Source organism: Beta vulgaris, chromosome 7 (assembly GCF_026745355.1).
Source record: "Beta vulgaris subsp. vulgaris cultivar EL10 chromosome 7, EL10.2, whole genome shotgun sequence".
NCBI classification, from domain to species: domain Eukaryota; kingdom Viridiplantae; phylum Streptophyta; class Magnoliopsida; order Caryophyllales; family Amaranthaceae; genus Beta; species Beta vulgaris.
In genome coordinates, this window is record NC_079208.1 from 17,751,291 (window position 1) to 17,766,870 (window position 15,580).

The 15,580-nt window shown below is 38.0% G+C and overlaps 1 protein-coding gene across 1 annotated transcript; it reads right to left on the reverse strand.

Moving 5' to 3' along the window:
• Positions 1–9,144: 9,144 nt before the first annotated feature.
• LOC125491817 (uncharacterized) lies at positions 9,145–10,104 on the reverse strand. Its single transcript, XM_048633896.1, has one exon. The coding sequence runs from the start codon at positions 10,102–10,104 to the stop codon at positions 9,145–9,147; it is 960 nt and encodes a 319-aa protein (XP_048489853.1).
• Between the last annotated feature and the right edge of the window lie 5,476 nt (positions 10,105–15,580).

Genomic DNA, 15,580 nt, shown 5'->3' on the forward strand with positions numbered 1-15,580 from the left:
GTGAAGTCGGAAAAGTTCAAGGTGACACGGTATTTCGAAGGATTGAATTTCACTTATCAGAAGAGAGTTGGACATTGTATCAATTTTCAAGAATTATATGATAGAGCATTGGCGCAAGAAAGGATTAGTGAAAAAGAGAACGAAATAAACAAAAGAAGGAATTTTGGTAGCGAGGAAGAAGAGAAAAGTAAGAAGCCTCGAGTTGTTCAACCGATTGTACGTACGCCAAACTTTCAACAACCTACTCAACCCAAAAATCGAGGATGTTTTCGATGTGGAAGGATGCATTTTGGAAGGAATTGTGAAGGAAAGTCTATATGTTTTGAGTGCAAGAAACCTGGGCACATTGCTAAAGACTGCCCCGAAACGACTAAGAAGAATGTGAAGGAAGCTGGATATGTAAGAACACAAACTGGACCTAGCAGATTCGGAATGAGTAATGCAAAAGGGAACCAAGGTGCATCGACTTTTAATCGCAATAATCAAAGAGGATCGTATGCCAATCCAGGGAAGGTAGCTGGAAGAATGTATGCCATGGGCACTGAAGAAGAGGCACAACCCGAGTTTGTCGAAAATGATAATCTGGATGCCAATGGAAGCGGGGAGGCTGAACTTGTTAAAGATGGAGGTAATGTAATCTCCGGAACTTTCCTTGTGAATTATGTACCTGCATATGTTCTTTTTGATTCTGGAGCATCCAACTCCTTTATATCCCATTCGTTGCTTAAAAGATTGAATCCAACCCCAAAACAGTCAAAAATTGACTTAGCAATAGACCTTCCTGATGGTTTACGAGTTAAGTGTGAGAATTTATGTAAAGAATGTTGTATAAGTATAGCGGGTACTGAGTTGATGGCCGATTTGGTACAATTTGAATTAGGGTATTATGATGTAATTTTGGGAATGGACTGGCTTAGTAAATATGAAGCTGTAATTGAATGTGAAGCACAGACGATCCAGTTAAAAACTCCACAAGGTGGTAAAATCGTATATCAAGGAGTTATGAAGAAATCGAGAGTGAAAATTGTTTCCATGATGAAGATTGCTAAGGAGGTAAGAAGAGGGAGAAATGCTTATTTGTGCCATGTAATTGACACAACCACAAGTCCCTTAAAAGTAGAAGAAATTCCGATAGTGAAGGAATTCCCAGATGTATTTCCGGAAGAATTACCTGGATTACCCCCTAGACGTGTAGTGAACTTTCACATCGATTTAGTGCCAGGAGCTACGCCTATTTCCAGAAGTCCATACCGTATGGCCCCTGCAGAGATGGTTGAATTAAAGAAACAATTAGAGGAGTTGTTGCAGAAGGGATACATTAGACCAAGTGTATCTCCATGGGGAGCCCCTGTTTATTCGTTAAGAAGAAAGATGGAACAATGAGACTGTGTATAGATTACAGGGAGATTAATAAAATTACAGTCAAGAATAGATATCCTCTTCCTAGAATAGATGATTTATTTGACCAGTTAAAAGGTGTTGAGGTTTTCTCCAAGATAGATTTGAGATCAGGATACCATCAAATGAGGATTGCTGATGAAGATATTTCTAAAACAGCGTTTAGAACAAGATATGGTCATTATGAGTTTGTGGTAATGCCTTTTGGGTTGAGAATGCTCCAGCTGCATTTATGGATTTAATGCAGAGATATTTTAAGGCTTATTTAGATCAATTCGTAGTGGTCTTTATTGATGATATACTAGTGTATTCGAAGAATAAAAGAGACCACGAGGATCATTTACGGATAGTATTAAATGTACTGAGAGAAAAGAAGTTATATGCTAAGTTAAGTAAGTGTAATTTTTGGTTATCTGAAGTATCATTCTTAGGGCATGTAATTTCAAAAGAGGGAGTGATGGTTGATCCTGAGAAGATAAAGGCGATTGTGGAATGGCCAGTACCAACAAATATCTCAGAAGTACGGAGTTTTATGGGTTTAGCAGGGTATTATAGGAAGTTTGTGGATAACTTTTCAAGGATTTCCCTACCTATTACATCACTGATACGGAAAAATGTGAAATTCCAATGGTCGGAAAAATGTGAGAAGGCTTTTCAAGAATTGAAGCGAAAGCTAACTAGCGCACCCGTGTTAACCCTGCCGACTGATAAGGAGGAATATGAGATATACAGTGATGCATCAAAAGAAGGGTTGGGATGTGTATTGATGCAGAAAGGGAAAGTTATAGCTTATGCCTCTAGACAATTGAGACCTCATGAGGGAAATTATCCTGTGCACGACTTGGAGTTAGCTGCTGTTGTATTTGCTTTGAAGTTGTGGAGACACTATCTATATGGTGTTCCATGTAAAATCTTTACTGATCATAAAAGTTTAAAGTATATCTTCACACAGAAGGAATTGAATATGCGACAGCGAAGGTGGTTGGAATTGATCAAGGACTATGAGATAGACATCCAATATCATCCAGGAAAAGCCAATCGAGTGGCTGATGCTCTAAGTCGAATACCTAGAAGAATGGTGAATGGACTCATTTCTGTACCACAAGAAATTTATGAGGAGATGAGGAGATTAGACCTAGTCATTGTACAAAAAGGAGAAGCTCAAGGTATCCTTAATGCAATGACTATTCAACCAACTTTATTCGATGAAATTATTCAGAAACAACAACATGACCCATTCCTGAAGACATAAGATGTAAGATAGAAAATAGGGAATCTACTGATTTTCACCTTCATGAGAATGGAGGTATTATGATTCATAATCGATGGTGTATTCCAGATGACGTGAATTGAAGGATAAAATTTTAAGGGAATCCCATAATAGCCCTTATTCCATTCACCCAGGAAGAGATAAACTTGTGAAGGACCTCAAGAAAACATTTTGGTGGAAGGGACTTAAACGAGATGCTTCGAGATTTGTGGCAAAGTGTTTGACATGTCAAAAGATTAAATTCGATCGAGGGAAGATGCCAGGGATGCTACAACCTTTACCAATACCTGATTGGAAGTGGGACTCTGTATCTATGGATTTTATCATAGGATTGCCTCGCTCAAGAAAGTCAAAAGATTCTATATGGGTGATTGTGGACAGACTGACAAAGACGGGTAGATTTATTGCCATGAAGACTACTTGGACAATGAAGCAGATGGCAGATGCATATATTCAAGAGATCATACGATTGCATGGTACCCCACGGACTATCATCTCCGATAGAGATACTCGTTTTCTATCCCATTTTTGGGAGAAGTTACAAGAAGCATTTGGAACACGACTAAATATGAGTACAGCATTTCATCCGTCTACTGATGGACAGACAGAAAGAACAATTCAAACACTAGAAGACATGCTACGAGCTTGTGTAATGGAACTCCAAGGATCATGGGAGGATCATTTATCACTAATTGAATTTTCATATAATAATAGCCATCATTCAAGCATTGGAATGGCTCCTTATGAAGCACTGTACGGTCGAAGGTGTCGTATGCCGATATGTTGGGATGACTTAAATTATCAAGTATCAACTGGACCTGAATTAATTCAAGAGACAATGGAGCATATTAAAATGATTCAGGAAAAGATGAAAGCGGCACAAGATCGTCAGAAGAAGTATGCTGACTTAAGAAGGAGAAAGTTAGAATTTGAAGTTGGAGATAAAGTATTTCTCAAGATTTCACCTACACGGGGAGTGAAAAGATTTGGAGCAAAGGGGAAACTAAGTCCAAAGTATGTCGGTCCATATGGAGAGGTAGCATACGAACTTGCTCTACCCGTGGAACTGTCCAAAGTACATAACGTGTTTCATGTGTCTCAATTGAGGAAATATATTCATGACCCATCCCACGTGCTATCCTATGAACCACTGAAGATAGATGAGACATTAACATATGAAGAAAAACCGTTACAAATATTAGACCATCGAGAAAAAGTATTAAGACAGAAAACAATTCCGCTTGTAAAGGTGTTGTGGTCTAATCAGAAAAGAAGAGGCTACTTGGGAAAAAGAATCTGATATGCGGGATCGATATCCACAATTATTCCAATAAGGTAAATATTTCAAGTTTCGAGGACGAAACTTCTTTTAAGAGGGGTAGAATGTAATAGCCCTAAGAAGCCCTAACTCAAAACCCTGATTATGTGCTAAAGCATGAGATCGTATTAAAGTAACTACAGAGCAGTCTAACTGTGTATTTCCTATGATATTATGTTTAATTAGTTAACTTATATGTTTTACGTAAGTTAATTGACTACTTCATATAGAGTTATAGGATTTTAAGGTTCTAGGTGGAAGATAGTTACTTGAAACTATCAGTTATGCTAAGTTTCATTTGGTTGTAGTGCTTAAAGTAGATTAGAATACTCTCCAACACCATACGAGGGCAAAAGTAGGTAAGATCTACCATTCTTATTGGATAAGAAGACTTTGGAAACCAATAGATAAGTTGAAAAGTCCTTGAGAGCCTTAAACATTAAGATTGTGAAAATCGTATAGAGATTGTTTTATCGGGTAACGATGACCTTCCAGTTAAAGAGCCTTTCGGGATTGAATCCGAGCTCAGAACCTAACCAAACTTGATATATGACATGCTTAAGATGTCTTAAGGTTAAAATGGTCATTTAAGCCCAAGAATTACGTGGCTTAATAAGGTAAATTGCTTACATAGTAAAACCTGGCCAGCTGAAATTACAGCTCAGACCTATCCTCAAAGAAAGCTGCTTAGCAGCTACTCAAGTGTCGATCTCTCAAAGCCCTTTGATGCATGATAGCCAACACCAAAGGCTAACACCTCAAGCAAGAATCACCCAGAAACTCCAAGAAACCGACGTTGCCCAGATCACTTTCCCTCCTCCTTGGGTACCGCCAGAACAGGCTATAAAAGGCTGTTCTGGGTTTTCGTCTCCTTTCTCATATTTTCTCCTCTTTGACACCCACTTTTCTCTACATAGAACTCTTCTAAACATCCATACAGAGTTGTACAACCTTTGGTTCCAACCTTTAGACCATAAAATCATATAGAAAACCTTGTTCAAAGTCACATAAGTTGCTGTAAGTTCAACAGTTTACATCTCTTGTATTTAAGCTTAGTTTTTCATATCTATAAGCTTGTTGAAACTAATCTTTAGCATTTTATACATTCAGGGGAAGCTGTAGGAGTAGTTAACCAAGTGAATTAAGGAATTTCGTGAGCTTTAAGCATCCTTAGCTAAGGTACACACTTAGTTTGGTTTAACCTAGAGATTTTCCACTCTTATAGTTAAGTGATTGTTTCTTTCTTGTGTAAAGCATGTTTATGAAATGAATTTATGTATGATATGTGTATTATTATGTGTATATTGAGTATATTACATAAGTATAACATGCTAAGGTTCTTTAGAGATGTTTCAATTGACTTAAACAACACTTATACACTAAGTCATTACGATTATGCTTCTAAATGGGATGTGCTTAGTACATGAACTTATATAGTAATTGATAATTGGTAATCTCTTGATGAAATAGATGTTGGAGTATTATTTAAGTCCCTAAGACATAATTGGTTAAGTTCTATCAAAGTTATTATGTTAAAAACTAGTTTTAAGTATGAAAACCCTAAATCTTCTCAACTATCAAAGTAAGGGTAATTGAAAGGAGTTGATAAGAGTTATGAGTATTAAGGATGAGTTGATAAGGATTTTGAGTATTGAGGTTTAAAGTATAAACCATTAAATATCTTATTTTATAAATATGAAAGTGAGGCATGAATAGGCACCCCGAGTTAGGGCGGGTAGAGTCCCTAGCTGTTGCCTTCCAGGAGGGGCTAATCCCTGGCGTTATAGGACATGTCCGGGTAAGTCTTGCAAGCATAACAATAAAAGGCTGGGTGACGACCCTCACTAGTTTGGAGACAGCTGGTACTGCGTGGTACCCCTCTCCACTCGCGTTCATGCCAAACGATTGATTTTGTGAAACCATAGTAACTAAGTTAAGGGTGATTATCTGTTATTATAACTATGTGTTAGTTTTCAAAATACACCTAAACTTGTATTTTCTATTATAAGTGTGTACTCAGCTTTGCTGATTGTTTTGTCATTTCTGTGGCCTGTCACTTAGTTTGATTTTGATGCAGGTTGGTACGAGGATATGTGATGAAGGTGTTTACTTTTGTAATAGACTTTCAATAATGTAAATTAAGTAATGACATCTATATACATATGTTTACATAGTTAAGCAAGTGATAGACTACTGAACTTTAGTTAGTTTTTGGTGTATGTAACCTAAGAGCTCTTATGAGGACAGCTTTGTATGCATTAAGTAATGTATAAAGTATGTTTTTGAGGTAATTCGATATTCTCTTCCTTATAATTTGAGAATGTCATGGTAATAGTCCAAATCTTAGTTTGATAACGCTTCCGTTGTGATTAAACGATGTTGATTAAGACTAGTGGAGGTTTGGGCTGTTACACGGAAACATTCTTAGCACTCTCCCATTCCACCACAACTCTAACTTTGGAAGGATCTACCATAACTCCATCCTTGCTGATAACATGGCCTAGGAACGACACCTCCTTCAGCCAGAACTCACACTTGGAGAACTTTGCAAACCATTTATGTTGCCTTAGAATACCCAAGATCAACCTCAGATGCCTCTCATGCTCTTCTTCATTCTTAGAGTACACCAGGATATCGTCGATGAAAACAACTACACACGAATCGAGGACCCATGGAAAGAACGGTTCATCTGATCCATGAATACGGCAGGGGCATTAGTCAAACCGAAGGGCATGACCACGAACTCATAGTGCCCATATCTTGTTCGGAAGTCGGTCTTAGGAATATCCTCCTTCTTCACCGGAATCTGTTGATAACCTGACCTCAGGTCTATCTTTGATAATACACCCGCACCCTTTAGCTGGTCAAACAGATCTTCAATGCGGGGCAAGGGATATCGATTCTTGATAGTCACCTTGTTCAATTCCCGATAATCGATGCAAAGCCGCATACTCCCGTCTTTCTTTTTGACGAACAGAACAGGAACACCCCACAGCGAGACACTTGGCCTAATAAATCCCTTATCAATCAATTCTTGCAACTGAGTCTTCAACTCTTGTAACTCAGCAGGCGCCATCCTATACGGGGCCTTTGACAGAGGAGCAGTACCAGGAGTTAAGTCAATGCTGAACTCAACTTCTCTTTCAGGAGGGATACCCGGTAGCTCATCAGGAAAAACGTCCGGATACTCACGGACAACAGGGATGTCCTCTAACTTCGCTTCTTGGGTCAAATCTTTCACCATACAGAGGAACACTTGCTCCCCTTTCTGACGGAGCCTTTGCATTTTGAGAGCAGAAACGATCTTTACTCCCTTCTTCAACACCACTCACTAGTAGAATAAATGCTATTTGCTGCGGTGATATTGCTGCGGTTTTACCTATACGCAGCAATATAACACACAAAAAGAAAAGAAAAAATAAAAATTGACAATATTGCTGCGGTTCCCACCCAATACCGCAGCAATATTGTCTAACAGACACTTTTTAAAAATAATGTGGGGCCCTGAACAACAAATATTGCTGCGGTTTCCACGTAGGACCGCAGCAATATATTAAAAAAAAATTTTTTTTTTATATATTGTTGCGGTACTATGTGGCAACCGCAGCAATATTAACAAAAAAAGGGGGGCACTCGCGTGTGAAATATAAAGCACAAGATTAGGGTTTCCTCCCGCACTTTCCATCTTTCTCTTAGCGCCTCTCTTTCAGCCTCACTTCATCTCAGCCTCTCAACCTTCTCTTCATCTCCCACGTAGTTCTCTCTCATCACTCTCAACCTCACTTCATCTCTTCGCCTCCGACAACTTTCTTCGACCGCCTTCCTTCGAACGGATACTCCGACGACAGTGGCGTATCCTCCGACGACAGTGGCGTATCCTCCGACGACAGTGGCGTATCCTCCGACGACTTGCTTTCGTCGCCTTGTCTCTTCCTCGACCGCGTTCTCTCTTCCTCGGCCGACATTGAAGTAGTTCATGTTCATATTCTCCACGTTGAAGCCATTGAAGCCGTCGTCCTTCGCGATGTTCATATTCACGACGAAGTCCTTCGCGATGTTCATGTTCATAATTTCTGTATTTTTTATTTTCTGAATTTTTTTAAATTTCTGTATTTTTAAATTTCTGTATTTTTATTTTTCTACATTTTTATTTTTCTGTATTTTTATTTTTCTGTATTTTTATGTTTCTGTATTTTTATTTTTCTGTATTTTTGGATGATCTAATACAGTGAAATATGAGTAATACAAAAAAGATAAAGTATTTAAAAGATATGTATGTGTATGAACCATTAAGGACCTATGATTGTGTATTTTCAATTTATTTTGGTTGAAATACGAGTTTTCTTGAATAATCTTTGTTTAGATTATGCTTATGCATTTATGCAGGGTAAATGTTATTAGTAGTATTTTAGCTGGTTGATCTGATATAATGTTTTAGTTATTTTTAGTTTTTCTTGCATTTTAAGTACTTTTAACATTGAAAATTTTAATTTAAAAAAAAAAAAAATTTTTTTGAAAAAATGTACATATTGCTGCGGGTTTGGCCCAAAACCGCAGCAATATGTGTATTTTTTTAATGTTAAAAATATACATATTGCTGCGGTTTGGCCTGAAAAACCGCCGCAATATTGGTAGATATTGCTGCGGTTTAAAACCGCAGCAACATAATTAATACCTATTGCTGCCCTCTTAATTGCTGCGCGCCCAAAACCGCCGTAATATGCCACTTTTTGACCGCAGCAAATAGCATTTATTCTACTAGTGACTCCACTATAGGAGATACGCTTGCCACACGGACTACGAAGAGTCACTTTTTTATCGCGGCAATGAATCTGAGCATGATACTTGAACAACCAATCAATGCCCAAAATAACATCAAACTCGACCATGGAGAATGGCTTGAGATCGGCAGGCAGATCAATACCGAACACAGAGATAGGCACCCCACAATACTCGGCCAAACAAGGGTAATTCTCACCAGAAGGTAGAGAAATAAGAGTCCGAATAGGAGAACTCGAAGTCAAATTAGCTTTCTTGGCAAAAGAATCAGACACACAAGACACAGAAGCACCAGAATCAAACAACACATAACCAGGGACAAAATTAACAAGAAAGGTACCAGAGATGACGTCGGGATGAACATCAGCGTCGGAATGAGTCATACTATAAACCCGTTTCCTTGGCGGAGCATAATGACTAGGAGGAACAGGGGGCTTAGCTGTAGCCTCGGATTCTTGGGACACTCATAACTCTTGTGACCCGCCTCTGTACAATAGAAGCAAACAATAGCAACACCCTCACAATCCTTTCTTGGATGAATAGGCTTCTCACACCTCCGACACTTGGACGGATCAGAACCCTGCCTAGAACCGGAGCCTTGGTATCCACCACGGAAACTCAGCTCAAACCTCGGCTTCTTAGCCAGACCAGGGGCAACAGACGGAAAAGGCTTCCTCACAGATGCGGCCTTAACAGCTTCTTCCTCTCTCACTGATGCATGAACACTAAAGGCTATCTCATAAGCAGCTTGAAAAGTGGTAACCCCTGAACACAGCACCAGAGTCCTTACCCTCGGATTCATCTTCTTTATATATCTCTTAACCCTCTCAGCTTCGGTGGGAATGACAGTACCAGCAAATTTAGACACCTCCGTGAAGCGGTCGGTGTACTTCTGGATGTCCATACTCCCTTGAGTCAGAGATAGAAATTCTTCCTGCTTTTGCCAGTGCAACTCATCAGGGTAGAATCTCTCTTTCAGCTTGGCGGAGAACTGAGTCCACCCAAAACCAGCTGTAGCCATACACACATCCTTCACCGTACTCCACCAATTATCCGCCTCTTTCTTCAAATAGTACGACCCAATAGGTACCATTTCAGCAGCATAGCAGTTTGTTGCCGTGAAGAGCTTCTCCATCTCCCTTAACCAATTTTCCAGAGCCACAGGATCAGCAACACCATCATAAGTAGGGGGTCTGTGACGGTCAAACCGGTCGAAAGTAGACTGCCCACTACCCGAAGAAACAACTCTATTAGCCAAAGAGATGAAAGCATTTTCCAGGCTTACGCGACGACGACGCGCAGCTTCTTTTCTAGCGGCTAACTGTTGTCGTGGAGGCATACTACAAAACAGAAGTTGTCACATTAGTCTATCAAAAGCACATAAGTAAACATTAAATCAATAAACATAGTAAACAAAATGTTTCCCCAGGTTTACTTCCTACCCAGGTAACTCTCATACACTCTAGACTTGAAATCTAAGACACTAGTAATCCTAGTCACAAGTCTACTCATCTTCTGGAAAATAATAGTATCCTAAACAGAGCTTCTGGAACGTTTTGCTCTAATACCAACTGTAGCATCCCGTCCAAAACCAAGAAGACATAGTCTTAAGATAAGGAAAAGGCTATAGATAATGGCAGCGGAAATTCAAAGAGACGGAGATGCCACTCTAAGGAGTAGAACAAAAACTAAAATAGAATAACCATCATAGGTAAAAAGTCAACTCCAGTACATATAATCAAAAGGGAAAATGAGGTCCCATACCCTCATCTCCAATAAGTCTCAAGAGTCATACGACCACCAAAGTAAACCTCAAAATCATAGAGTAAACAAAACTAACACAACTCAAAACCATAGTTCTAATACATAAGTCTAAACTAGAATTAGCTACTTAAAACCAACTAAGTATCTAATCCTAAGTCCAGTTTGGAATACTCATCCACTATGACAAGCTCCCTTTCTTTGCTCACACGGGGAACACACACACCCCCGATCCAGACTAGAACCACTCTAAACAGCGTCACCATCTGCACAAAGATACATTAATTTTCACAATTAGTGGGGAGTAACTAGCAGTTCTCCCAGCTCAAATAGAAACAGATAAGAGCTTAAATAATTAGAAACAACTAGAAATCATAATACCAAACACCAAACTCACCATAAAATATAAACGACAACCATGCAACAAATACGGTCAACGATGCAACAAATGCAACAAATGCGGTCAACGAGCTCACACATAACAGACCATACCGCCTGTGAGTAGACTCATTGGACCATACCGCCCAAGGCCTACGTTGCATACTCGAGGAACCATACCACCCCTTTCGAATAGCTATAATATACGGATCATACCACCCGTAGTAACCAATGGACCATACCGCCCAATGTTAAGTAACCAAATCCTAGGACCATACCGCCCTTAGGTTAACAAGCATAAATTTCTAGGACCATACCTCCCTTAGAAATTCAACTCAAACTCCTTGAACCATACCGTTCATAGGATTTCCTAATGAAGACCTCTAGAACCATACCGTTCCTAGAGTTACTCTATCCAACAACGTGCAATCATACAAGACAAGCACACATAACCGAAATGCAACCATCAATATGAACAAGTTATGAGCGTAACTCAACCAATCTTACCATCAAGGTTCCAACATGAGTCTGCATAGCCAACACCAACAACCGGTACGTTTCAAGACTCAAATCAAGGGTTACCCATCACATAAGGGCACATACCCTTAACGTAATACTTAAACCACCAAAAACTACTCAAACATCCTTAGCATACTTACCTAAGACCAACCAAGCAAAGACACACAAGCTGTAAACCAAAAAAAAGAATTAAAAACACCACATCACGACCCAGGGGCAGATCACCCGTCGCGAGGTGCGACGAGGCTCGCGGGTCGCGACTGGCAACCGTCGCGAGTCGCGACGAGGCTCGCGAGTCGCGAGCAGCCCTCTGCCGTGGCCTGCGAGCTTCGTTCGCTCACCCACGGAACCCCTCCGAGGCTTGCTCCAGCCATCCCCTTCTACTCCAGCCTCCCTTTACACCCATACTTACACCAAACTCCCTCGTAACATCCATGACTCACCAACAACAACCCAACAACAACAACAACTCCATCAACATCAACAACGACAATAACAACAACAACAACTCCATCAATATCAACAACGACAATAACAACAACAACAATTCCATCAACATCAACAACGACAATAACAACAACAAAAATCTCCAATCACCAAAACAACGACAATAATAACAACAACAATAACAACATGAAACTTTAACCATACAATCTTCTAAGTTTTTCCTAACATGATACTACGTTCTCTAACGCATTTCTAACAACCTAAGTTCAATATCTATACTCTACCAAACTAGAATAACGCTAGTTACCTTTTTCTTGGGAAGATTCACAATAGAAAGATTCCAAGTACTCTAGAAGTCTTGTGAGATATCACCACCTTCGCCTCCTATGAACACAATTGTAACAAATTCAACACGCGCTTGAAACCGATGTAAAAAATGGCTTGACAACAAGTAATAAAATCTGATTTTTGTGTGAGAAATGTGGATGAAGAACAAAAGCTTTTCCCCTCCCTTTTTCCTTTGAAAGTGGCGTGTGAAATGGAGTCACAAAGACCAAGGGTTGCTGATTTTATTTTCAGAAAAATGAAGGTGAAAGGGTGATGATTAAAAAGTGCAATAAGAAGGGTGAATGAAGAGATTGACCTTTGGTTATCGCAACGTTACAAGAGGAACTTAAAAATCTGTCCCAACTCTTCATATAACATGGCTAATATCAGAATTTTCGGACCTCCCTAACAAATAACATAATGTACGAAGCCTAACACTAGTACAATGTACATTTTCCGACACTAAGTAAAACGTTCAAAAATAATATGTAAAAGTATATATTTTCCAAACTAAAAATTATTATTACCAACGTAATAAAAATATAAATGTAACATACTATCACATTATACACTCGGCACACGCAAAAGTACTACATTGTCCGTTTCATAAGAACAATGTAGACAATTATATAATACGACTAACACAATGCCACATAAATTAGACACACGTTATCACCTTCGCACAAAGTCAATTAAAATCACGTAGGTGTAAAAATATATATATACATAAATATATATGCTTTCCGAAAATAATTTAGTAGAAATATAATTTATCACATCTGATAATAATAATTAACACGCGAAAATTTCAGAGAAATTTCGGGGTGTTACAATTAATCTCTACGCTTGAATCAAGGAGAATCTTCTATGCTCACGCTCCAGCATCTTAATGTTGTCCCCTTTAACGGCTGAATTTATGGCTTATAATGCTCTTGCCTTATTTGGCCGGACCGTTACCATTCAATGCATTGCTCCTAATCTTGCATCCTTCGCTGTGTCTTCGGTTTGCATCTTCTGTGTCTTTACGTCAGATGGTATTACATCATCGAATCATCGCGTCGTCGCGTCAATGTCATCCTGTCAAAAAATCAGCCATAACACTCCTAAAAAAAAATCCGCATCCCAGGCAACATTAATTTCTTTCCCTCAACATTAATTTCAGCTAGCCACAACGACTACTCCTCCAAACTTAGCTGAAGAATTTCGACCACCCACCACCACACCTCACCGCCACCATCTGTACCGGCGTTGAACCTGCCGTCCACCACACCACCGCTGGCCACAACAACTTTCGTCATCAACCACACCGCCAACCACCTATGCCACTAATTCCTCCTTGGTGTGGTTCATCCATGCACCACCACACCACACCACACCACCAACCACCTGAGACCGCGGTCGACCTTGCGCACCATCACCGCCGGCGAGCATTGCGCACTAGAAGCTTCCCCACCAGCTAGGAGCCTACCACTACACTGCTGCCCTAACTTGTGTACCACTACTTCACACCTCACATCCACCTTCCTCCTACTAAACAACTACTCCTCCACTTCAAGGTTGATGTTGTTGTTGTACTTAATTAGTAACTAGTTTTGTTTAGTTTAGTTTGGTTTAGTTTAGTTTAGTTTAGTTTATTTAGTTTAGTTTAGTTTAGTTTAGTTTAGTTTAGTTTAGTTTAGTTTAGTTTAGTTTAGTTTAGTTTAGTTTGTTTAGTTTAGTTTAGTTTAGTTTAGTTTAGTTTAGTTTAGTTTAGTTTAGTTTAGTTTAGTTTAGTTTAGTTTAGTTTAGTTTAGTTTAGTTTAGTTTAGTTTAGTTTAGTTGTTTAGTTTAGTTTAGTTTAGTTTAGTTTAGTTTTAGTTTAGTTTAGTTTAGTTTAGTTTAGTTTAGTTTAGTGTAGTTTAGTTTAGTTTAGTTTAGTTTAGTTTAGTTTAGTTTAGGTTAGTTTAGTTTAGTTTAGTTTAGTTTAGTTTAGTTTAGTTTAGTTTAGTTTAGTTTAGTTTAGTTTGTTTAGTTTAGTTTAGTTTAGTTTAGTTTAGTTTAGTTTAGTTTAGTTTAGTTTAGTTTAGTTTAGTTTTGTTTAGTTTAGTTTAGTTTAGTTTAGTTTAGTTTTGTTTTGTTTAGTTTAGTTTGTTTAGTTTAGCTTGGTTTAGTTTGGTTTAGTTTGGTTTAGTTTAGCTTGGTTTAGTTTGGTTTAGTTTAGCTTGGTTTAGCTTAGTTTAGTTTAGTTTAGTTTAGTTTAGTTTAGCTTAGTTTAGCTTAGCCTAGTTTAGCTTAGCTTAGCTTAGCTTAGCTTAGTTTAGTTTAGTTTAGTTTAGTTTAGTTTAGCTTAGCTTAGTTTAGCTTCGTTTAGTTTAGCTTAGTTTTGTTTAGTTTAGTTTAGCTTAGTTTAGTTTAGTTTTGTTTAGTTTAGCTTAGTTTAGTTTAGTTTAGTTTAGTTTAGTTTAGTTTAGTTTAGTTTAGTTTAGTTTAGTTTAGTTTAGTTTAGTTTAGTTTAGTTTAGTTTAGTTTAGTTTAGTTTAGTTTAGTTTAGTTTGTTAGTTTAGTTTAGTTTAGTTTAGTTTAGTTTAGTTTAGTTGAGTTTAGTTTAGTTTAGTTTAGTTTAGTTTAGTTTAGTTTAGTTTAGTTTAGTTTAGTTGAGTTTAGTTTAGTTTAGTTTAGTTTAGTTTAGTTCAGTTCAGTTCAGTTCAGTTCAGTTCAGTTCAGTTCAGTTCAGTTCAGTTCAGTTCAGTTCAGTTTAGTTCAGTTCAGTTTAGTTTAGTTCAGTTCAGTTCAGTTTAGTTCAGTTCAGTTCAGTTCAGTTCAGTTTAGTTCAGTTCAGTTTAGTTCAGTTCAGTTCAGTTGAGTTCAGTTCAGTTCAGTTTAGTTCAGTTTAGTTTAGTTTAGTTCAGTTTAGTTTAGTTCAGTTTAGTTCAGTTTAGTTCTGTTTAGTTCAATTTAGTTCAGTTTAGTCCAGTTTAGTCCAGTTTTGTCCAGTTTTGTCTAGTTTTGTCCAGTTTAGTCTAGTTTTGTCCAGTTTAGTTTAGTTTACTATAGTTTTGTTTTGTTTTGTTTTGTTTTGTTTTGTTTTGTTTTGTTTTGCTTTGTTTGGTTTTGTTTGATTTGCTAACTTATGCTAATTTTAACTTTAAATTTTGTTGCTGATTATTGAAGCTAGCTAGTGAGATAATGTTGATTTCTATTTCCCTATTTACAACCTTGATATTGGTATGTTATCGCTCATATTTAACTGTCTTTCATAGTAAATTGGTTTATATTTGTCGTTGAATAATTAAGATTAGATGTAAAATGATTTGTTCTTTAAAAACCTATGTATGCATCATCGTATCATATGCCTAGATACCCATTCGAAACTTACTCATTAGGAGTAAGTCTTGTATAGATGG